Source organism: Chelonoidis abingdonii, chromosome 8 (genome assembly GCF_003597395.2).
Source record: "Chelonoidis abingdonii isolate Lonesome George chromosome 8, CheloAbing_2.0, whole genome shotgun sequence".
NCBI lineage: Eukaryota > Metazoa > Chordata > Testudines > Testudinidae > Chelonoidis > Chelonoidis abingdonii.
This window is the reverse complement of record NC_133776.1, coordinates 13,596,526-13,622,820: the sequence shown is the minus strand read 5'-3', so window position 1 is coordinate 13,622,820 and position 26,295 is coordinate 13,596,526. Positions and strand designations below refer to the sequence as shown.

The following is a 26,295-nucleotide window of genomic DNA, read 5'->3' as shown; positions in this document are numbered from 1 at the left end:
ATGCAGAATATTATGATTTATTAAGGTCAAGACACTCCTACTATTGATACTTGTGTTGTGGTGGTTCCCAAAGACCCCAAGCAAGATCTCCATTGTGCTAGTCACTGTACATATACCTGGGAAGAGGGTAGATGTCCCTGCCATGAAGAGCTAATAATGAGGACAATAAAGCAAGAAAGAAAATAATGACCATGCGACATATTAAATTTATCTTGTGATTTACTTTTAAAAATTAAATTACCCAAATCACTCCCCCCTACCCCCGTATTCCAAGTAACTCAGCCAGCATGTTATCTTTCTGTGCCCACCTTCAACTGTCCACCCATGGGTATAGATGCAAAAACATGACCAATCAGTTTCTGCCTATTTTAGAAGCTGGAAAACTGAGCCCCAGAGTTTAAATTCATCATCCAAGCAGATCTTAATTTGTGGTGCGGCTCTTTTTGTTCTGGTGGCAAAGCCCTGGTTCCTCTTCTGTCAGTGGCACGCAAGGCATGGCCTCCCACCTATGGTGAGTATCAGGTTACTCTGCGCGGAGGAGGCCATCATTATTGCTTGGGTTCCCTTACCTCTTCTGTCACAAATCAAGCATTGCATCCAAGGTCACACAATGAATCGATGTAGGGTTGCCACCCCCGAGGCTCAAAAAACCAACCAACCAAACAAAGGGACCTCCCTTAGCAAAGGAAGAGGAGCACAGAAGGGGGCAGGGGGAAAATAGGAGATGGCTCCAGGGAGTGGGAACAGGGCCATGCTGAGCAGAAACAGCTGCCACCATGGTGCGAAGCAGGGTGCTGTGGGGCTGCTGCCTTAAGCTCTTTTCACTGCTGTCAGCAGCTTGTTGGTCAGGTGGGAAGCTGCAGCTTCTTAACAGTTCTTAAGAGCTTCTGGGGAGCCTTGGAACAGCTGGGAGGAAGGAGGAACAGCAGCACCCTGGAGGAGGAAGATAAGTCACCTCTCAGGCTGCTGCTAGGAGGGGGACTCAGCTGAGAAATGCCAAGACTTTTAAAGTCCTGAGAAAACTTATCAATTTCCCAGGACAGCTACCTCAAAAAAGAAATGATCCTGGCCTGAGAAAATCTGTACAGGTGGCAACCCTAACTAGGAATACACCCCACATCTCTTAAATCCCAACCACAGACTCAGTCGCCTGTACCACAGCTACTGTAAATTTCTTCTCTGCCCTTATTTACTCTAAAGTGTATCACCATGTATCTAGTAAAATCAGCTTCTGGGCGTGTACTGATTTTCTCCAATACATGATGATATGTGCATGCAGATCAGAAGGTCATTTTCTTAATGCATGGCACAATACAAAGTAATGGCTAACACAGAACAAAATGATCATGCACAGGAGAGATAGGAAGTCCAGTATAGTAATACACTGACACGTAAAGGAGGAGCTGGTGCTCAATTCAAACTTCAAGTACCTGTTTCTAATTCGCTAAAGAAGATAGAATTGGCGTGAATCCAGTGCTGAAGAGCAGTGTTCACAAAAGGATAAATACAGCAATTTACCTGCCTTTTTAAGTTATTTTGTTTGTAACTAGGCACAAACAGTCGATGTCTGTTTGGCATTCTACACTTGGTGTAGCTAAAAATATCCAAAGGTATTACAAATACAGGCTCAAGGTTGCACCTGCTGAGATTTGCATAGCATGTAGCTAGTCTTCGGGCACACTTCTGACACTAAGGAATAACTCTTAAAATGTGGGATAGCTCAGTGCTAAAACAGCAATACCACACAGACCGTATCCTGATGTGTATTTTGGCACATCTATCTGTATTTGAAAGGCTCTTAAGCGAAGTAAGCAGTCATGGCATAAAAGGGAAGTTTCTCCCATGGATTAGCAACTGGTTAAAACAGGGATCGGCACCCTTTGGCATGCAGCCCACCAGGGTAAGCACCCTGGCGGGCCAGGCCGATTTGTTTACCTGCCGCGTCCGCAGGTTTGGCCAATTGCAGCTCCCACTGGCCATGGTTTGCTGCTCCAGGCCAATGGGGACTGTGGGAAGTGGCACGGACCGAGGGATGTGCTGGCCACCGCTTCCTGCAGCCCCTATTGACCTGGAGCATTGAAAAGCAGCCAGTGGGAGCCGCGATCGGCCAAACCTGTGAACACGGCAGGTAAACAAACTGGCTTGGCCCACCAGGGTGCTTACACTGGTAGGCCATGTGCCAAAGTTTGCCAATCCCTGGGTTAAAAGATTGGAAACAAAGGGTAGGAATAAATGGTCAGTTTTCAGAATAGAGAGAGGTAAATAGTGATGTCCCCCAGGGTCTGTACTGGGACCAATCCTATTCAGCCTATTCATAAATGATCTGGAGAAAGGGGTAAACAGTGAGGTGGCAAAATTTGCGGATGATACAAAACTACTCAAGAAGTTAATTCCCACGCAGACTGCTAAGAGCTACAAAAGGATCTTTCAGAACTGGGATACTGGGCAACAAAATGGCTGATGAAATTTAATGTTGATAAAGAAATGCGAAGAAATGCACATTAGAAAACATATTCTCAACTATACCTTTAAAATGATGGGTTCTAAATTAGCTGTTACCACTCAAGAAAGAGATCTTGGCGTCATTGTGGATAGTTCTCTGAAAACATCCACTCAATGTGCAGTGGCAGTCAAAAAAACGAACAGAATGTTAGGAATCATTAAGGAAGAGAGAGATAATAAGACAGAAAATATCACCTCTGTATAAATCCATGGTATGTCCACATCTTGAATATTGCATGCAGATGTGGCCACCCCATCTCGAAAAAGATATATTGGAATTGGAAAATGTTCAGAAAAGAGCAATAAAAATGGTTATGGGCAAGGAATGGATGCCATATGAAGAAAAAGATTAATAAGACTGGGACTTTTCAGCTAGGAAGTGAGACGACGAAGGGGAGATATGATTAGAGGTCTATACAATCATGATAGGTGTGGAGAAAGTGAATAAGTGTTATTTGCTCCTTCTCATAACACAAGAACTAGGGGCCACCAAATGAAATTGATAGGCAGCAGGTTTAAAACAAACAAAAGGAAGTATTTTTTCATACAATGCAGAGTCAACCTGTGGAACTCCTTGCCAGAGGAAGTTGTGAAGGCCAAGACTATAACAGGGTTCAAAAAAGAACTAGATAAATTCATGCAGGATAGATCCATCAATGGCTATTAGCCAGGATGGGCGGGGATGGCGTCCCTAGTCTCTGTTTGCCAGAGGCTGAGAATGGGTGACAGGGGATGGATCACTTGATGGTTACCTGTTCTGTTCGCATTGGTCACTGTCGTAAGACAGAATACTGGACTAGATGGACCTTTGGTCTGACCCAGTAGAGTCGTTCTTATGTTCTTATGTGTATATTTCACTGTGGACAGGGTATTCATATCACAGTGTCTGCTAAATATGATCACTATGTTCACCATAGTTTGCATGTGGAGGTGGAGGCTGTCTATTATGGCCCCTCATTTTTCTGTCCTGTCCAGGTCAGATTTCCAAGCTGTGTCTCTACCAGACATTGAATATACCAGTGCATGCGCCAGTCCTGCAACTGACTTTGTGCAGAAAACCCCAATACCTTACTGAGTTTAGTATTATGTCATGAATACAAAACCATTTTCTGAAAGTGCAAGTAAACAATAGCTCAACTAGCGTACATGTGAGTGAAAAACCAATGCTGCTGTTCTTCCTACCATATATGTGACTCAATGATCACATATCCTATACATGACTGTTGCGATTACGTATTTAATATATGTCAGAATAACTGTTGTTTAATTCAGAACCTATGACAAAACGTACAGAAATGTTGTAAGATTGATATTAGGAATATCTTTGCTTTGTGGACAAAACAGAAATCAAGTAACAAGAAAAACATCTTTTGGGATAGTAAAAAGAAAAATAAATTGAAATTTATAAAACATCTCACATTTATAATACAAAACTCCAAAAATGATTGATTTCCTCAAAATAGCACAAGAATAATCAGTTAAGTCTTATCTGATGTCCATTGTAGTCAATTGAGGCCCCCCCGCCCATTTCAGTAGGCTTTGGGTCAGGCCCTAAATAAATACTGGATTACTGACAATCGTGTAGGAGTCTAATTTGCTGGCGTAAAATCAGCACTGTTGTCAAGATTAACAGAGCTATCTTTCCTGTCCTTAATTTGTAGAGCTAAAATGTTTTCCTTACATCAGGGACAAAACTGAGTGGTAGGACACTGTGAATGGTCCACAAATCTGGAATTTGCTAATCCCACTGATTTATTAGGTTCCAGATTTGTAGCTGCATCTCAGGGTTTTGTGTTGGGAGTTGGGTGGTGGGTTGGCTTTGGATCTCAGGTATTCAGATGAGGTAATCATTTTGGTGGTTGATTATATATTTTGTTAGTCAAGGTTGCCTACTCTTGACTATAGCAAGTTTGTAATTTTCTAGATTGTACATGCTGGGGAAAGTACTTAGAGGTGTTAGGATGGACACCGCATTTGTAGAAATAGTAAACAAGTTGCAGTTACTGCTGCAGCATTTTGTGGCAAGTGGCATACATATTCTGTAAGGTAAAGGCGTATTACATGCTATTTTGGGAGTTGTGGTCTACCACAAGGGGTGTGATTGTCTCAGTGGCCATAATAAGAGTATGACATGCTGTTCATTTCACTACAGTCCCCCTGCCCCTCTTTGTAAAAGCGATTTCCATTTGCTTGGATTTCCTCAGATATTGTGGAAGTTAAAGTACGGAATATTTCCAATTTAGAATAGTAGAAAGTACACTTGGAAAAAGTGGTGAAGAATTAAATGAGGAATATTACCAATATTACATCTGTCACAGGTGAGAAACTACATCTATAGATGAGTGTAATCCATTCATTGTTTATAGCCTTGCAGTCCTCCAAGTAATGTCACAAATCCACATGATGTCCCTGAGTGCTGGCTTTTATAGTGCATTTAGATCCGTGAGCTGGATGAAACTTGGGTAAAACTGCAAGCAAGTAGAGCTCCCTGTTGAGCAGATGTGCTAAGATGTCGATGACCGGATGGAGGGAAAATACATTCAGATATACAGCTATCCTAAAAAAGTGTCACGTGATGCTGAATCCCCTCTTAAGAAAGGCTTTCTCAAACTTCAGGACCTGGCCCCATTGGAGAGGGTTGGGCAGTGGCTAGTGATTGGTGGCCTGAAATTCTCCCACTGAAAATAAGAAAATGTGATTGGCCGTCACATGGGGATTTTCTTTTATGCTTTTCCCACCATAAACTGAATTCTCTCCCACCCATACAGCAGAGCCGCAGGAAGTGAGAAGGGTTTCTCCTCCCTTATGACCCCTGTGACATTGTCACTGAGGGCAGAGAGCATCTCTTTTCTTCCACTCTGTGCTCTCCCTGCTTATGTCTAGCCAGCCTGGTGCTGCTGGAGAGCAGGGAGGAGAAGAGTGCACAGCTGCTTTCGGGGGTTCCTGTTGGGGAGGTGAGAGAGACAGAATGGAGGAACAGGTGCAAAGGAGTAAGCGGGAGGAGGAGACAAGCCAGAGTGCGAAGAGTCTTCACATGCAAGCTATGGGTTTAAGGGGTAGGTGGTCAGACTAGGGGAATCGACTCCAGGTGGGACAGATGGGCATGGATGTGTGTGCATCAGAAGCCAGAAGGAAGAGAGCAGAGCCAGGGAAAGAAACTTTAAATTTAGAAAACAGGTGTTATTATTGACTAGCACATTCCCAGGTACCCTCAATTCAGAAACCAAACTACATTTGTCAGACCAAAATAATCATAATTATTATTTTCTATACGCTGAATTTGAAGCTGAGACAAATATGGCTAGGACAAAAGAGCCTTTTCCCACAACTTGTGCCTTTTGGGTTTGTTTTAACAGTATTTTGTGCTTTCAGCTATGTGATTGTGCATGAATAGTTTGTAAGCATAACTTAGATACTTAGTGTCTGATGCTGCAAATATTACCAGGTCTAGTCTCTAAACCGGTGCTTCTCATTATTTAAGTCAAGGGGCTACATATGCTAAGAAGAACTGTGCCTAGTAATAGGTGTTTGCTAGATGAGGCGTTCAGTTCATCCCTGGGAATTTCTTGGTTACTCACCCATTGAGCTTTGTAAGGAGATTTCTTCCTTTGTTTAGGATCTCATGTCTGCCTGTCAATGGATCACCTGTAGCAGTTCTTATTATGTTTTAGCTGGACGGTGAAACAGCATAAAAAACATGATTATGTACAGCAAAGGTCAAATATATTTTGAATATTGAAAATTTTTTGATGGAAGCAGCAGTTCAAAGAAATAATTGTATGCTGCTCCCTTTCAGTCCTTTTGTAACATACCCAGTAGCACTCTGCTATTATCAGAATCCTTTATACTAGCATTTCTCTTGAAAATAATTGGATCTGCACTATACAGGTTACCGATTATTTAAGGAAACAATTTCTCAAAAGATACTCAAAGCTTTAGTGAAATAGAAATATAATTCAGTGTTGTTTTCCATACTAAATCACAGAACATAAACAGCTCACAATCAGTTGGTATATTAACTATAATATTGTTCTTCAGACTGGATTGCATGTATGTTACACCAGTTATTGTGTATTATGATCCTTGTATGAGGAGCTGTCATTAATAATTACAACTGGTAATATATGGTGGTGGAATCAATTATTATTTTTCTTGTTTTAGTATTCCAGTTTGTGAAAGGAATGTTGCCTGTACCTTTCCCTAAAGTAGCCTTCTATTTAATAATTTAGTAGTCAGTCTGAACCGTGTTTTGAAGGGGGGAGAAACACGTCTTTATTTTGCATGTGTATTCTCTGGGGATAGAATATCCAAAAATAAGACTATAAATAAGATATCAGTGGCCTTTTCTGTCTTGCTGCATTACGTGGGCTTGATGTATGTTTCTGCAGCATTATTACTCACTCGGCTCAAATCAATGCTCTGAGCTTTCCTCTCAGTGATTGATTTCTTCAGGTTAACTTACCATGTACGTGATTTAATAAACACTACAATTACTTCATTAACAAACATACAAAAGTGTCCACAGCAATATGTAATACTGTGACTATGAGATTTGCAAATTGCTTCAGTCATAACTTTTTTTTTTCTTAATATTGCCTAATCTAATGGATAGCACAATAGGGTGTTCATCTTTTGTAGCTGAGAAGCAAAACAAAATTGCTTTCGAGAAACATACGTAGGAGGAGGAATTTAGCATAATCAAAATTGATGCTGTTAGGGATGAAGGTGAAAGGGGGAGCAGCTTCCTGGGATGACTCAGTTCTATAGCACATCTGATATATCACAACAGAAGCATTTTCCAGTGCTTTTCAAGTCTCAAATGTTTTGTATCGGACTGTGCATTGAACAGAAGCTGCAACAGTCTCATAGCATTCGTAGCCCAAAGATGTGTGGAGGCTGAGAGAAATTTATATAATCATGAATCAAAATTTAGTGAAGGTTTGTATTGATCAAATTAAGAGCCAATAATGATTTAAGTGTAAATATTTTGGACAGTATCCCAATACTTAGGACTTTTTATCTTTGAAATAATAGAATATCAGGGTTGGAAGGGACCTCAGGAGCTTATTTAATCCAACCCCCTCCTCAAAGTAGGATCAATTCCCAGACAGATTTTTACCCAGTTCCTGAAATGGCCCCCTCAAGGATTAAGCTCACAACACTGGGTTTAGCAGGTCAATGCTTAAACCACCAAGCTATGCCTCCTTCCCACAGTTCATTGTCATTTAGTAGGATAGTTGTTCTAGAGCCATGTTGTTCCCTAACAACTTATACATGATGTGTGATTAGGGTAAAGGGCAACTGAGTCCATTTCACATGTGGTATTAGCACAAGGAAGGATTTGCAGGCTTTGGCCTTTTGGGATCAGCGTTTAGGGCTGAACTTTCAAGTGCTCACGACCCGTAATGGAAGCCTGATTTCTGTAGATTTCTGCTGCATCTGGGAATTTCCTCTCTTGGGCTACTTCTCTTCCATAGCACCTCCATGATATTTCACAAAAAGCAGCATTTCCCAATGCTTTTTACTGAAAACCTTTCCTATCTGAATATATGCATTGACATTTTTTTTTCAATGGCCTCCAAGCATTGGTATGCTATGGACAGAAGTGTCCTAATTTGAAGTCAAAATATCAGTGCAGCAGCTAGAACTCCATACCTTTTAACACTGACATTCCCCCTGCCCCCTTACAGTTCTGCCTCTGTTCTCCAGTTTCCCTGATGAAGTCCTGGGATATCATCTATTTTTTCTACTGTTCTTCCTCCATATATGGTAGCTGTCTTTTTCTGTGCCTTTTGCAGTATTATTTCTTTAGGTGTAAATCTTAATAGCTTCACAACAGGTTTCTGCTTGGATGTGAGTTTCAGGCTGATGTACAGTGTGCTCCTTCTATTTCCGTGCTGAAATCAGTCAGTGGCAGGTCAAATACAGTATTTCTTTTAGTGCTTTTTTTTAGAGATGTTGCTGGGGTTCCATTTATCTTCTCTTTCCACAAAGATTTTTTTTTTGTGGGGAGGATGTTGCTTCATCTTCATCTGTTCTTGGGGTGAGTGCAGCAGAGAATGATGTTTTCTTTTTAATTCCTCCAATATTGTTTCTCAGTTAGCACTATTGTCTTTCCCCATCTCTTTGTATTGCAAAGTTAGAATGTTACTTTCAGCCTCTAGCCTTCTGGTAGATTTTTGGAAGGTACATTTTATTATATCACTGCCTTCTAAAGTATTGTACAATATGATTCCATTCAGTCCACATTTTTCTCATCATTGCCACCGTTACCTGTAGTCTTCCCTCCATTTTGGAGCATAGCCCTGCAGCTTTCTTTGCAATGCCAAGTGATGAAGGAGATGAGTGAGTGTTTTTTACCCCCCAGGTTTTTGTCAGTGTATTTTTATAGTGCTCCTGAATGGTGATGGGCTTGATGGCCCTGGAGACTGAAATCCTGTTTAATCACAGGGTAGGTACAGCGCAGCAGCAAAGCAAGTTTCCACACACTGCCCTGGTATTGTCTTGAGCCTGAGAGACTACCTCCTGTAGATGAGAGGAGTTCTCCTCCAAAGCCCGTTCTGTCCTTGGCCTTACCTCTGAGATTGTCAACAAAAATGCCATTTGTAGTAATGAAATTTGTGACATGGGCTACTATCTACCTGGAGTTGGATTGAGACCTCCATGTCAGGGTGTTTGATATGAAAGTTATTGGGGTTTTTCAACATATGTGGGGTCAGAACACCTTCTTTAAGCTGTTATTCATGTCAAGCCATCGCACACTCCCTAGACGCTGTGAGTAGTCAGCTCAGTTTCTTTGTATTCATGTGATTCAGTGCTAAGAGGTTGCTCCAAAGCCTGCTAAAGTCTGTGGAAAAAATTCCCTTTGACCTCATTGGGTTTTGGATCCAGCCCTTAGTGTCTTAGCAGTTCACCTTTCTACTGTAAAATTTTTTTAAAAAGAAACATTTTAAATTTGCTTCCTACTTTTAGAAATACAAGAAGATTTTTTTTTTAAAAAAACCTCTCCAATAGTATCCTATGCCATAGGAAAGCACTGAGCAGATGTGGTCATAAATTATAATCTCACTATAATTTTTTGTACTAGAATTATTTTGTTAATGGCGAGTCTTGTGTATGTGTTTTCAGCTTGTCCTTAAGAAGTTGTGTGTTTTATTCAGCTTCCCTGGCAAACCAATATAACGAAGTTGTATTAAATGTATTAGAAATTATTTAATCTCTCTTGATTTCTTTCAGCTAACAGGAGAGGTGACTTTGCAAATTGCCAGTGAACCGGTTCTGCCCTTTAATGCCTTGGACATCGCGTTAGAAGTTCAGAACAGCCTTAAAGGTAATTTTATTCGAGCAAGACTAATCTCAGCTAACATAAAAAAATATTCAAGTACATTTCAATACTGAGATTCTTAGTTTCAGTGTAAACAATACCTGCTTATTTTATTACTCAGTGTCTTTCTATAATGTTGATTGAAGCATAATTTTAGTTTAACATAGAATAAATTGTTTACATTTCTTCTGATCTTACTAAAACAGTTTAATCAATAATTAGCATTAACATCTCATAATTACTGTCAAAGATAAACAACTTCCATGACTGAGCTGCAAGATTTTGTTTCCATTTAATGCTATATTCAGTACAAGCAGGAAGGGGACTCTGAACTTCGCAGCCATTTAGGCTCTGTAACTTTTACGATTTGACAAGTGGCCATCTTGCTTGTTTATTTATTACTCTAGTTCACATTGGCAGCAGATCACTCCAATCTACCTCTGTTTTCGTAGGATAATGTACTGTTGAATAATTTATTTGAGTTGATTTATCAGTTAGATCCTGAAAGCGCTGTGTTTGAAACTGTATGACCTTGGTTTGTGTGTTTGGATCACAGGCTGAGGGAAGGGAAAAAGACAATTCCTGCATGGAGAAAGTAGAGATTGCCCTTATCACTTGCTGCATCATGGTCCACACATGCAGGGGAATTATTACCCATAGAGAGGCAGACATGTCTCCAGTTGAGGCGGGGAAAGGAGATATGTTCCCGGTACTAGTGAATGCATCCCAACAGAGGGCTGCAAAGGCAAAAGTATGGTGGGATGGTTTCCTGGAGCATTCACAAAGGATTGAATTGGAGTGCATGGTCCTGGAAAGGGACATGTATTAGAGGCAAACGGTTGTGACGCAGCACCTTTTGTTACAAAGGTCTAGCTGTGCACCCCAACCACGCACTGTCCTGCATACCATAGTGGTGCCACTGTTTCAATCCAGCTAACTGCAGGTCTGTCTCACAACCATTAACCCTGCCCCCCCAAGACACGGCGAATGAGAATTCTTTGCAGCACATCAACTACAGGAGTTGTGAGCCCTCCTTTGTTTGGCAGTGCCAGAGTATAATTGGTCATAAGTTTGCACCATGTTCTTGGTTAATTTTTTGTTAGACAAGAAGTAATGTGTTACCTGGGTTATTAGCTCAATAACTTTATTTTGGAACAATTCAGCTGGAAATTTTCACCAAGGAACAGCTCATGACATGACACATCTCATTAGTATTAATTCCTAATAACATTTCAGACATTTCCCACAACCACTCTTTCACTTCAAAGTACAAGCACAGTGTATCCCTTTACCTCTCACTCCTCAGATAGTTTTTGGGAGGCACCCTCTCTGACTGTCCATAATTTTCCAAAAGTCTTGACACAGGCCTGCCAACAGCAATTCCAGGCCCCAGGGCAGAACAGTCAATGGGCCCCCTAGAAAGGTCCGCCTGACATTTGGGCAGTGCTGAGCCTGCGCTGGCTTGTGCCTGGTGAGCTGCCAGCTGTGCTCTTCCGGCATGCCCAGGGCTTCCACATGCCCACCGGCTGCCTTCACCGCTGCCGATACCACCCTGCGCATGCCTAGGAGCCCTGCAGCCCACCTGGGTGATTTAAAAGGGTCTGGGGCTCCCGGCACCTGCCACCGTGTCCCCTCTAATTTTTCCCACCCATGTGCAGAACGAATTTTGTGATGTGCATCAATATAGAGGTGATGTGTGACACATCACCTCCATATTGGTGCACATCACAAAATTCATGTGGTGGGGGTGGGGCTGAGGGATTTGGCGTGTGGGAGGGGGTTTAGGGCTGGGGTAGAAGGTTGGGATGCAAGAGTGTGAGGGCTCTGGCTGGGGGTATGGGCTCTGGGGTGGGGCCGGATGTGAGGGTTTGGGTGCAGGAGGGTGCTCTGGGGCTACGGCAGGGAGAGAGGACTCCTCCCAGCTCTCTCTCCATACAGCAGCTCCAGGGTTGGGGCTGCAGAATAGGCACCCCTCCTCCTGGCCCCAGCAGGTCTGGGCTGGGGCTGGCCATGCCTGGGTCCGGGCTGGGCCGCCCCAGCCACACCTAGGTCCGGGTGCCCTGGCCTCAACAGGTCCAGGCTGCAGCAGAGTTGGGGCCAGGGGAGGGGTGCCCTGGCTGCGGCAGGTCCGGGCTGCCATAGCAGGTTGGGATCTGGGCCATGGACAGGTTCCCTGAGCTCCTGCGTGGCACTAAATAGACTTCTGTGCAGCCACACAGCTTACAGGGAACTTTTTCCCAGACCCTTTTAAACCTTACAGGCCCCTAGGCAATTGCCACCTTGGCCCATCCTTGTCAGTGGGCCTGTCTTGACACCTCCAGCCTCCCTTCCCTGTCATCCAAGCTGTCTTCCTTGGTTCTTATAGATGTGTAAAATATGGCAAGCACTTGCCACACGAGGCATGGTCGTAATACTGAGAAACATCCGCCCTTACCATGAGTCACCACCACCTTCCCTTAAGCCTTCCAAAGACACATTCTGCTGACATTCTGCAATTAGTAAGGGTATTGTAGCAGAATGACAGTTCTAGTATAGTTAAGGTAAAAACTAGCTTTCTGTTTAAAGATGGACTGTTCTAAATGCTGTAAAATCCACATAGTTAATCATATTGCCTTAAAATGCGATGTGCATCATGGGGGTACAGGGTTGTTAGTGATCCAGATTTGGGGCCATTTCACCAAGTGGTTCCCAAGATATAGCTATCTGGAAAACTACCTCTATATTGGACGACCTGGGTGATTGAGGGTACGTTATGGTCATTGAATCTGAGCATGGATCCACCTTGTGAGTTGAAATTCAACCCAGGGCAGAAATCTGAAGTAAAAAAAGCAGGCATAGTTCCAATGCCTCTATGAAAGGGGCATTTTTGTTCTGGGGAATTGTAATCTGAGTACAGCAGCATATTCAGAAGGTACTGAAACTATTTTTTGAAACGAAAATAATACATGGGAATGCTCACTGGGAGGGGAGAGGGGAGTAGGGCTAGGGGTACAGGAGAGTGAGGTAAATGCAAATGGGTGGTAAGGGAGGGAAGAGGGGTCAGGAAAAGAGGTTGGGATTAGAGGCAGTGAAAGGAGAGAGGACGGGAGGGGTTGGAGAATGTGAGGGGTCGCAGAGGAAATTGGGGGGTTAGGAGCGTATAAGTCAGCCCTGAATTCTCTCTTATGTCTGTGCTGGGATCTGACGTTGTCCTACCTCTCTGCAGTCCTTCTCCCTGCCTACTGTGTGTTGTGGGATGTGGGAAACCCTGCTCCTCTTGGAGAGTCTGAGCTCCTGTCCTTCCATGCAAGCTGGGATCTGGGATAGGGGGAAAGAAGGTAACAAAGAGTTAAACATCTGAACTTCAGACAATGAATAGTTAAGATGCCTATCACCTGTGTGTGAGGGGATGGTGGAGAGAGCTGGCCAGTGTTTGTGGGAGGAGCCCAGTTTGGAGGGGAGATGGACTGAGTGGACCTGAGGCATGGTGGGAGAAGCCTGGGGCAAACTGCAGCAAATGGAGGTGGGTAGTGGGAGTGAGAGGCCCAGCTCAGTGTGCAGCTTGGGCTATATAACCAAGGTAGCATGTGGCCCTCCAGTAAACTGCTGCCTGTGGTACGTGTACACAGGAGACAGCAAGGAACAATTTCTTATGTGTTGATGGTGTCTGTAGTACCAGCTAATGGCTTAATCGGATGAGACTGGAAAGGGGAGTTGGAAGTGGTGGGCTACATGTTGCAGGGTGGAGAAGGAGAGACAGACACCACAGGTCTTCTTTCACACTTCATTACTACAGCAGGCATGTAATAAAACTGTTAAGGTTTTGGGACATAGAGCAGGGACAAGATTTCTCTCACCAGCTCTGTTATCAAACACCCATTGTAAACATTTCAAGCATGACCATTATCCCCATTCCATTGTAACAAAATGTACAGGAAGGAGGAGGAGCACTGAGGAATCACATAGCAACCATATGATCTAGTGGAAAGACCACTGGACTGGGACTACTAGCTCTGTCACTGGCCTGATGGGTGACATTGGGCAAGTCACTTCACCTCTGTGCCTCAGGTTTCCATCTGTGAAATGAGGACAATGTAAAGTTCTCTGAGGTTTACTGATGACTATATAAAAGCATTTAGAAGATTTATATTTAGAAGATTTATAGAGATGCTTTTAGAAGATTTTCTAAATGTGCACAATCTTCTAAACCTGAAGATAGTAATGTACCCTAACTGGTCCTGCAGACTCTAGCCATTCACAGAACAAATCAGTTGTTTCTCACAAACATCTATTTTGAGAGGTCTTTTCTAATTGGTTGATTTGCTTGTGACCAGTGACACTCTTCCAAATGGTCGTGAGGAAATATATTACTGTCAGAGAGCTTAAATATACTTTTTAAATATTTGAGCCTCCACCAGTACTTTTTTTTTATAAGAGCAATTGGTTATAAGAGAAACATTATTGCACTTAATCCAGCTGTCTAGAATAAATATCTATCCATTGTAGCCTGTCTTTGAATAAAATCCACATACAGCAAGTGCAATGAAAGTCAGCTGTATAATTCAGTGATCAACAGAATGCAGGCTCCCAAGTCCCTTTCTGGTACCTGCATTTTTATTTATTTAACAACTTTAAATAGCTGGCTAGATGATTCATCATGATTCATACTGGAGTGTGCAGCACAAAGAATAGAAAATGTAGAATAATAAAGTGCCCTTGTTTTCCCTTAAGTGAAATAACACTTGTAATTTTTTCTGTTTTCTCTAGAGTGGTGTCACAAGATGTTTAAAATGATATTAGTTAACACATCCTTTTCTTCTGAATCATCTGCCCTTCCAGTTTCAGCCTCTGTGTTTATACATAACATAAATCACACTTTGTCCCATCAGTGAAGTCCACTGTCTTAGGATAACATGATTTCTCATGCCCTTGTAATTCCCTATGAGATCAATATCTATAAATACTTAGTGTTTTCTGAGAGACTATTAAAGAAATTATTTGTTTCATATAATGAGTGCAGTTGTAGTGTGTGATGCACACAGTATATAGCTCATCATTTTATATGAGATGTAGTCAGTTTGAGGGCAAAATACATATCACACTGTTTTAAAACAAAAAATTCCAGTGTAAGCATTCACTTGTTTTTATGTTAAAAAGGGTGGTCTATGTAGCCTCGTTTCCAGATATAGAATGATGAACTATTCCCCTAAGCTCACATTCACTGTTGGAGTGGCTTGATTGATATGCACAATCATTTGTATTATATTAAGAATGACAATTCTAAATATTGCATGCTGCTTGGTATATCAACATTGCTGATGAAACTAAATAGATGTTCCTAACGCAGTGAATTTTAACCTTTTCGTGCTGGCAAGAATGCAATGATCATGCATGAATAGTCCTTCTATTATGCATAGAATATGTAAGGATATACTTAGCTAGACATGATGCTTGCATTGGATTGTTCAATAGCTTTCATTATTTGTATATGATCCTTGCACTTTTGCTGACATGGGTAGGGGATTTTGCTTACATTTTTACTGCTCCTCCTGGGTGCTTCAAAGGAGACATGAAGATGGAGAGTCCATGGCTACCAGTGCTGGCCAAGAATGGGGAGCTGGACATGATGTAACATATGCGTTACCCTGCTTGGAGCTCAAGAAGGGGTTTTTTCCAGGATTCCCCCTAAGGTGGCTCTAAATGAAATAACCTAGGCCAGTGGTCCCCTACCTTTTTGTCTGGTGGGCACCAGATGAAGGACCGTGGTGGCAGTGGAGCGTCCACCGAAATGCTGCTGAATTTCTGCGGCATTTCGGCGACAGTGCCTCTTGATGATGTCACTTGTTGGTGGCAAGCAGCTTCATCAAGAGGTGTTGCCGTCGAAATGCCCCTGAAATTTGGCGGCATTTCAGCAGATGCTCCACCGCTGGCCAGGATGCGGGCGCATTTAGATGACCCACGGGTGCCATGGTGCCCGCGGGCACCACGTTGGGGACCCCTGACCAAGGCCTTTTCATATGCACTCTTTGCAGAGATCTAAATATTTCAAAATTAAAATAAACAAATTCAACCATAAATTTGCCTTGTCTTTCATTTTGTTGATCTCAGTAGATATTTTAAAACTGTCAGGTGGATTTTGCAGGGTACAGTTTTATACTTATACAGTATAACTGGGCCCTAATGAGATTGTTGGGCTGATTCAAGCATATGTTTATTCACACCAAAAATTGGGTTAGTTTGTTGTTATCCAAAACACCCCAAACTTGAAGCTCAGATCCAAGGGAAAAAAATAAGATATTTTACTGGATGTATGGAAAGAGAGGAATAACACCATGATTCTGTTAAGCTATTTCAAGAAACCACTAAAAACCAAATGCAGCAAATTGTCTCACGTCTTTTGCATTCAAAACAGCAGGAGATAGTGTCATGTAAATCTAGGTCAAAGCATAAATTTCTTTCCTTTTTCATTATCACACCAATAAGTTCTAGTTGGCTGCTGATTGCTTATTAGCAGAAAGAGAGGAGTTCTGAGTAAAGTACAAGATTTTACAAAGGAAAATAGTAGCATAAAGATTAAACTTCTGTTACTTAATACATTTTGTGATTAGATTATTGCTTCTCTTCCATTAAATGTCACAGTTTTATGAAAAGACTGCACTGTCATTTGATTCTTTAGGATGGTTAATACAGTCTAACACACTTTGAGACATATGAAGTGTGCCTCTATGGCAAACCGTTTAGAATCAGCTGAAATCTAGCAGCTAACCTAAAACCTGTGCTGTGGGGACCCAACACGGATAGAAGATAAGCTTGGATAGATAAGAGCATTAATTTTTATGCAATATTTTTCCATTTTTTTCTGTTTTTTATGATTAAATTGTATGACTTCAAATAATATTTGACTGAGGTGTCAACAAATGTAACTAAACTTCACAGTTCTAATCCATAACTATGTCAATACAGTGGTACAGAATCACTGCCTATCATCCATCCTCATTAAGAAATAGCAAACAGGTTAAAAAAAGTTAGAAACAGCTCAAGCTTTCCTTCCTCTATGCCTCAAAGAAATCTTATCCCAAAACTGAATCTGACTCTAATCCATCCTCTCTCACTTTTTCCCCTCAAAGTGACTTCTCCCTGGGCTGAAATTCATATTGATACTTCAGCAATGTGGCAACCTCTGCTGCACCACCTGCTGTCTTCTCCACCATGATGATGCATTTTGGATCACTCCAGAGTGCACCATATTTGAATGCAGTGGACAGAAGAGTGGGTGGGAGATCTGTTAGTTCCCCTCCCCCTTTCTGAAATATAATCAATAGCAAGTACTCTGTTCAGGGCAAGGAGACAGTGAGAAGTTCAGGGGGATCCTTCAGCCTCATAATGTTATTTCTATCATGGTTACACACCCTTCCCACTGAAATCCACCCATCTATGTACACAAAGAGGTTTTGGTGGCAGTTCTGATATCCGTTTATATCTATTAACCAAGCAACTTTGGTACCTTTAATTTGTAATCTTGGAATTGTGTAATCTTCTCTTGCTGTTAATTATACATACTCATGAGCTAAAATCTTAGATCCAAAAATATTTGAAATTTGTACTTTCAGCTACTGATGGGTAAACTTCTAAAGTCCTGGAAGTCCTGTTTGGATCAAATTTAGCATTTAAAATTTTTGAGGTTTATTTGAATTGCTGGTTTCATTTTCCATCATTAATAGGCCAGGTAGATCTTGCTCTTACCAGAACTTTGTTGATTCTGTGAACCTTACTGAGATCTGTGCACGCACTGAGAGGAGAGCATACCCAGTACTGCAGATGGGAATACACTGCAGAAGCCGGAAGACTCTCCAATTCATGCATCTCAGTTTTTTTTCCTTTTCTGTAAATCAGGAATAATCTCAACTGAATCTGCTGTTCATTTGTATAAGCTCTCATTTGTTCAATATCAAGCTAGGTTAACTCTCACTGTGTTGTTAATAATTTTGAAAACACTGAGCTCATTGGCGTATAACACTTAAATGTCCATTAAAGTGTTAAACTGTAAATAAATGCAGACTCTGTTAACTGGTACAGTTGTAACTTAGAGGAATCATTTCAAATTCATTCTACAAATGTCATTAACCTTTAAGAAGTTGTAGCCCAATCTATAGATTATTAAATATGTTTATATTTATCGATTACTTAAGAATTCTCAGTTTCCACTTTGAGGGTTGACAGGTTCTTGTCCCAAGATCAGGCCCAGTATTATTAAAATTAGTATATATTTGAGAACCCTGATGTGAACAGCTGCAACACTCACATTATAGGAAATCTTCTATATTTACAATAATTTATTAATACATTTAGCAAAGTCACAAACACTCTAGCTCAGTAGATAGAGATAATACAGAAGGTACATCTGAACATCCACACTCACACCATCTCCTTCAGAACAACCCAAAATGTTAGCCATTATCTTCCTCATCATCACCACCAATGGCCGTCATTCTGACAGTCTCAAGGGCCACATCTCTCTTTCTCCCCTAGTACACACAGGCTGAGACACAGCTTTCATAATATATTATGCCGATGCCACCATGTATAGTGCCAATAGGAGTTTCTCTCCTCTTCCTTGTTTGTATTTCCTCACCATACTAATGTTGGGATGTCCTTCTACAGGTTAGTATATTAATGATCTCTTATTATCAAATATGTCAATTCATTGCCATGGCACTCTTGTGGTTGGATGTTCTTTCCAAAACTTTCCAAAAGCTGGTGTTAGCTCATGTGTCCATCATTGACTGGTGTCACTTTGGACAAAACTCCCCCTCACACTCTGTTCCCCAAACTTAGAGGTTAATGTTGGGCTGTTTATCTGTGCCAAAGTTTATAGGCCTCAAACTTTACAATAACTGCTGAAGCTAATGTCTTACAGGATACAGGCCTATAGATTCCTGTAATAGATGCCTTTATTACATTCAGCAGTACATGACTGCTGAATGTAATAAAGGCAAGATAACCTTATGGATTACAAGGTTTAAGTATCGTTAGTATTCCAAGATGACAGATGGAATTCAAGCAAATTCTTGCTCTGGTGTGTACGCTTTTATGCTTTTTATGAGGGAGGAAAGGGAGAAAGGGCAGGAGCTGGTGCTTATATACTATAGGGATAGGTTTTCATATGCAGTAGACTAACACGTACAGAATCGGTGGCATGAGAAGCAGTATCTAACAGCACTGGATCAGTATTGACTCAGAAAGAAGAGTTCCAGCTACTGATATTTAACCATCACTTCTTGCAGAACTAAGTTTTCACTGGGGGGTTCCCATTCAAATACTGGCCAGGTCTGACTCTTCTTAGCTTGTAAGATTTTAAGAGATCACTGCATAAGTTGGTACTGCTGCAAAAATTACTGTACATGTGAAATAGATTATAGGCTCCATTGATCCATGGTTTTAACTCCACTGGAGATGCCTTTGTTCCAGCCTAAGACAACGTGGCCATTTTAAAAAAGTATAAGTTATTTTATCGACAGCAATAAATTATTGTCTTTTGACTCATTTACAGACCTGTGTCTTTCTGTTATCATTACTAGGTGACCAATTAGACACCCGTCAGTTACTGGCAATGGCTTCAAGACTGAGAGACAGTGCTGAATTGTTCCAGTCAGATGAGATGCGTCCAGCTAATGACCCCAAGGAGAGAGCTCCTATCCGAGTGAGAATGCTTAATGATGTTCTCCAAGGTCTGGAGAAAAACTTCTTAGTTCAACAAGCTCCTCCAGGGTTTTACAGGTAGGATGTTCAGTATGTTCTCCTTCATTTATTCCAACTAAAATAATCATCTCACATTGCTTAGCTTTCAAAACTGTCATGCGTCTTTTAAAAGTCTCAGTGAGAATCCAAGATAAAAGGTAAATTTTAAAAAAATCATCCTTACAGCAAAAAATTTAAATTCATACCAGTGCAGGAGGTGATTAGAGTGCATCTTTGTAACATTTCTGTCATGACATCACTGATAACAAGATTTCTGTGCTATAGGAACTCAAGCAGCATGACAGATACTTATGTTAGATGGTACAGCAAGCTTTCAAAAGAAAAAATATTTTGAAATCTAATGGTATTTGACATGCTTCTCAATGTTTTATTAAAAACTTTACCAAAAAAATTTAAATAACACTGAGTTACAGAAGATCCAGAATCATGTTATACAAAATCTGCACTTGTGTGCTAATTTATCTTTCCCTGTCTAGGTACTTCCAATGGGACAAAGATAGTACCTTGGTCTGAATGGTAGAGCTTTAGTCAGCCATCGTCCATAACTTTCATAGAAACTAGAGTTTTAAAGCTATGGGGGCATTTAGTTCATATCCCACTTACCTAAATTGTTCCCTATCAAATATTCAAGTGCTTTGTCCAGACTAGTTTTAAATGACTCAAGCAGTCCACCTTTCATCTTCTGAAGAAGGAGGAATGAGCCTTCCTCACTTCAGCGTCTTGAGTTGACTTGGTAGTTGGAGAAATTTGTACTCCTGTTTAGTTTAAAAAAATATGTTTGGTTAAAGGCAACCATTTGACTGTTCCAATCATATGTTTTAAAATAGTTCTAAGCAACTTTCCAGACCCAAATGTTTAGAATTTAAGTCCTGCTCTGTAATGATCTTGTTGTTTTATGGTTTTCTCAAAATGAAATAGATGGGAAATGTTTTTCTTTTTCTGTCTTCCTCTCTTTAATTACTCCAAGATGAGCACTGGTTTGGGTCCTCCACGGAGGATTTGGAGGAGAGTCAAAAGTTTGGTACTTAAGAAGAGGAAGATTATTCCAAGCATTGAGTATCGTATGAAACAGGTGTAACCATATAAGAAAAGTAGATTGTAGGGGGAGCCTAGAATGCAAATGAATCAGTCCTATAGCTATAATGAATGGGATATTAACAGAAGAGTAAAATTTGCAGTGAGACCAATCAATGTCATTCTCACAATAGTTGAGCATGTGGCGTAAAAGATGATGTTCACCAAAGAACGACTGATAGACCATATTCAGCAGTATTCACTGACTGCTCTGAGTTGCTCTGACATCACAAAGCAGCCATATCCTTGGCTTTATAAACCACTTCAAATAGGTTGATGACTGTATTTACATCACAAGAGCACTCTGGTGCATCTGTCCTAATATAAATGTGTACTTTTTATTATTTTTTTTTTAAATAGGCAATGTCTAAATTCTGAATAGTGAGAAATACTTCCATTGGGTCATATTGTATTCTCCTTATTTTCATATCCTTGCAATGTTTATCATCTTGTGTTCCTTGATAAGATGTAATTGGTCTGTATGGAAGTAAAATGTAAATTTAACTTTTCACTATCCTCCAATCTACAGAAATTGATCTAAGAAGTACTTCTGCCTTCCTGTGTAAGGAGCAATTCACAATACCACGGAGATCACACAATCATAGAGACGTAGGGCTGGGAGAGACCTCGAAAGCTTATCTAGTCCAGCCTTCTGCACCGAGGCAGGACTAGATATACCCAGGTCATCCTTGACAGGTGTTTGTCCACCTTATTCTTAAAAATCTCCAATTACAGTGATTCACAGCCTCCCTTGAAAGTCTATTGCGGTGCTTAATTAAAATGTTTTTTTCCCTAATATATAACTTAATTCTCCCTTGCTGCAGATTAAGCCTGTTCCTTCTTGGCCTACCTCCAGTGGTCCTGGAGAACAATTGATCACCATCCTCTTTATAATAGCCCTTAATATATTTGAAGACTCTCAGGTCCCCCATCAGTCTTTTCTTCTCAAAGTTAAACATGCCCAGTTTTTAATCTTCCCACATAGGTCAGGTTTTCTTAACCTTTTATAATTTTTGTTGCTCTCATCTGGACTCTCTCCAATTTGTACACACATTTCTGAAAGTACAGCACACAGAACTGACACAGTACTCTGACTTAGGCCTCTCTACTTGCTACTGGTGTGGAACAATACCTCCCCATGTTTTACATGACATTCCGATTAATACACCCCAGAATCATTACAACTTCATCATTTATATTCAATTTGTGATCCATTATAACCCCCTGGTCCTTTTCTGCAGTACTACTACCTTGCCAGTTATTCTCTATTTTGTAGGCATTTGATTTTTCTCTAAGTGTAATACTTTGTACTTGTTTCTATTGAATTTCATTTTGTTTTCAGACCAATTCTCAAATTTATCAGGGTTGTTTTGAATTCTATTCCTGCCCTCCAAAGTGCTTGCAGCTCCTCCCAGCTTCATGTCATCTGCAGTTTTTATACGCGTAATCTTTGCTCCATTATCCAGGTCATTGATGGAAATATTGAATAGTACTGGACCCAGGACAGACCCCCATTTGATACACCTTGGAAACTAAGGAAATGTGATCCAGAGCCACTAAGAGACAATACATGGAATCCCACAATGCCATTTGACTAAGACTCTTGTCAAACCATTTTAAAGGGAGGTGCCTTACACAACAGGCCTGATTCTCATTCACATTAAGTAAATGGTATGCACCCTTTAAAGCCCCTGTACATAGCCAGGGCAGTGTAAAGGAGACTTATGCCTATACTGCAGCTTTAAGTGTAATTTCCAGCTCAGCGAGACATACACAAGCTAGTTTTGATTGAGATAGCGAACTAAAAGTAGCAGTGTAACTACAGTAGTGCAGGATAGCCACCCATGTACAATACCATCTGATAACATAGGTATACAGTTGGGCAGCCCGCCTGCACCACTGTGGCTCCACTATTTGTAGCACACTAGCACTATCAAAGCTAGCATGTACGTGCATTTTAAATTTATCCTCCAGCTTTAGATATACCCTTAATGTAAATGAGACTCAGATCCTGCAACTAGAAATCTGATTTCCTTGTTATTTTTGTTTTTGTTTTAAGAAAAGCAAGATCACCATAGCTTCCTTTTGGGAGGGAAATGTTAACCCACTGATGCAATTTTATTTGCAGTATTTTTAATGATTTCAGGAGGAGGGGTGAGAATTCCTTATTTAAAGAATTAAGTGCTAATTATGTATAATTAGCCTGTAAAATTTGTCTTAAAACTGAAGCTATAGTTGGGTTATACAATAGAAGTATATGAAACAAGTGACCTTTATTTTATTGCTCTCATAACTTTAAAACTTACCAGATGAATTTCTTTTTGTAATTTAGTAAAGAAAACAACAACAACAAAAATCAATCCCACAGCTGAGACCTTGTGTGCTGTGTTTCATCCCAATGTGAAGATTGATGGGCAAGTTATAAACCTCTGAAATAGTGGTTTATAATGGCAATGCAGGCAGACCTTTAGCTATAGCAGCACAAGCAGTGCCACAATAAATACTGTACTTCATCTGTAAACAGAAATTTAGGATGCAGTTTGCAGCCTTGACCTTCAAGCTCCAACTGTGTTTACATCATTAAGATTCCATAAATACTGTAATTTATAGTCGTTTGAAGGAAGAATGTGTGTGCACAAAAAAAGCACATATTCTTCATGAAAAAAATATTTCTTCCTGTATATTCATTTGGACTCATATTCTCAAGCTCAATCAAAGTACTTGACAAAATTCACTGAAGTTCAGGCATCACTTCTCAGTCACTATTGACAGGCTGGTGTTTATCCTTAATCCTTAGGTCTTTGAACCTATGCTATATTTCTCTTTTCTAGAATCTAAGCTGAAAAGGAAGGATGGCTTTTGTGGCTAACACACTAGACTGGGACTCAAGACAGTTAGGCTGTGCTTTGCCACAGACTTCCTGGGCAAACTTGAGCAAGTTACTTAACCTCCTTGTGTCCCAGTTTTCCATCTCTAAAATGGGGATAGTGATCCTTCCTTTGTCTGTCTTGTCTACATGGATTGTAAAATTTCTGGCACAGCAAGTGTTTCTTACTACCTGTCTGTATGTGCTTAGCACAATAGGACCCTGAGGTCAGTTGGACCTATTTTAATGCAATTAAATAATTAGTAATAATGAGTGACTGTATAACTCTAGTAAACTGATGGAATTCAAGTTCCTTTGATTTTTGATCATTTTCATACATAATTATGCCCTATTAATAAACTTACTGTGATGAGCAAACCTTAAAAGCCTGTTCAGTCTAGTTTAGGAAAACACTATCATTTGAATGATTGTCTATATTATCTGGCAACATTGATTGAAAAATCTCACAATAACATGCTCTCTCTCAAGATTTCCTGGTCCCAACCATAGTGGAAATATACAAAAGCGGCTTCCACCAGGAAATTTTAGGGCTTTCTACTTGTCGTCTTAACCAGAAACCTGGACAAAGATGAATAATAATGGGATGATAAAGTTTTTCCTGTTTCACAAAAGGTTGTTTTCAAGTTTGATTTGACTTTTGGATGAAAACTCATTTTTTTAGAAATTGTATATGAATCAGTTCTCTGTTCCCTAATCCTAAACCTGATATTTTCCCTTCCTCTTTCACTGTGATATTATCATCAAGAAGGGCCAGATTTGAAAGCTACCGGATATTTTCCATCCATCTTCCTGTTCTTATAATTGAATCTGCCCTTATATTGTAAATTGATGGTTATTTAAATGTTGGGTTTTTTTATTCTCTTGAAGGCATGATGTGTACATAACCTGTGTTTCTTCTTTCTTTCTTTCGGCTAGCCACATTCTTTCTTCCAGTTTACTATTTATCACAGTTTTTGCTGTGCAGTTCTGCTTTCTTGATTTTCTTATTTTTGAGTCATTATTTTATTATTAATAATATTGAATTGAATAGCACTATGGAGTCTCAGACATGGGTCAGGATCCCATTGTGCTAGGCACTATTAAAACATGTATTTGAAAAGGGGGCAGGGATAGCTCAGTGATTTGAGCATTGGCTTGCTTAAACCCAGGCTTGTGAGTTCAATCCCTGAGGGGGCCATTTAGGGATCTGGGGCAAAAAATCTTTGTCTTGCTTTGAGCAGGGGACTGAACTAGATGACCTCCTGAGGTCTTTTCCAACCCTGATATTCTATGAAAGGTTATCTCTGCCCAAAGCTCACAATCTAAGTATAAGACAAGAAGGAGAGCGCAATGGAATGGTACTGGACAGCATGATAGATAGTGATCTCTGAACACCTGTTGCCTAACTGTTAAGCTTTTAGGCATCATTACAAATGAGAATTTGAAGGAGGAGTTGGAAGGAGGACAATGAGGTGGCTATTCAGATGTTCACAAAAGTGACCAGGTCTTTGTATTTTCTCAGTATCAAGGGAGTCATTTCCAACCTTACTTTATTTGTTCTTTTTCCTATCAGACTCTGCAATTGGAAAACATTCAATTCATGTGCCTTTTTGATCTTTTAAACCACATGTGCCTGATAAGCCATACTTCCCCAGCTGATGGGTTTTGAGCCCAACCTCATCAGATCAGGAGCCAGTATTGAGAGATGGCATTTGAAAGACAGATTGAGAGTAGGGACTTGTTAGCAGAAGTCCAAAGTCATTCTGTTCTGAGGGGAGGCTTGGCAGGGGGCATAAAATAGAAGGAACATAAGGCTGTTGGTTTGCTGTGGTGAGAGGGTAATGAAGGGATTGAGTCAGAGGTGAGGAGCTCCACGAAGAGGAAAAGGAGCAGAGTCAGGACTCCAGGCTCTTAGGACCTAATTCATTGAACCTGATGTTTTGTCTTTTCTTTTGATGACTGTGCCAGTGTTGTGTTATCTTCAGTGTGTGTAAACTGAGCCTGTTAGTCTGATGTGTTTGTTTCTGCTACTCTCTTGTATCAAGTGGAGATGATTTCCATTGCTTGCTCTAAGATGCTGTTGCTGATATTTTTTTTGTTATTAGGTTTAATGAATTCTCTGTCATGATATGCATTGTTGTGGAAAAACGAACCACACCGATGATTTTAGGTCAGACAGCCCGAGGCTCTTTATTGTTTGGCCTTACATGCATGCATGGAGAGCATGGTCCCCTCACAGGAGACGGCTGCTCTCCCAGTTACAAATGTCCCTGAGCTTATAAAGATTAAAACCGCAAAACATAATGCTTACACAACCAACCCGGAAGATTCCAAAAGGAGTCTCCAAGTGTATGACCTGAAGGAAAATTTCTACCTAACCTCACACATGGCGATTGTTTCACCCTGAAAACAAGATGTACACTAATTGCCCAGAATTTAACATTTTTACCACTGCATTTAAAGACCACAGGTTCCAACAATTCTTGGCCAATTCTCTAATATTTCACTTAATTGCACAAAGAGCATCTCACTATAGTTTGAAGATTACTTTTTAGCTTAGAGAAAAGGTGGCAAGGAGTTATGGAAAAGAGGATCAGACAAAATAAAAACCATCCCAAATCTTGGTCCAAACCTGAACTAAACCTTTCATTGAAGTTAAAATAAAATGTGTGTGCATTTAAACAAAACCCCAGAAATCATATAATCCTAGAACTGGAAGGGACCTCAAGAGGTCATCTAGTCCAGTGCCCTGCACTCATGGCAGGACTAATTATATGGACCACTCCTGACA

The 26,295-nt window shown here is 40.6% G+C and overlaps 1 protein-coding gene across 2 annotated transcripts in view; it reads left to right on the top strand.

Moving 5' to 3' along the window:
* NAALADL2 (N-acetylated alpha-linked acidic dipeptidase like 2) overlaps nt 1–26,295 on the top strand; it is a 912,012-nt gene that overhangs the window by 854,780 nt on the left and 30,937 nt on the right. For both annotated transcript variants that reach the window (XM_075068381.1, XM_075068380.1), the window contains 2 exons: nt 9,739–9,832; nt 19,384–19,582. In XM_075068381.1, the coding sequence (XP_074924482.1) occupies nt 9,739–9,832; nt 19,384–19,582 (293 nt within the window). The remainder of the gene's footprint in view (nt 1–9,738; nt 9,833–19,383; nt 19,583–26,295) is intronic.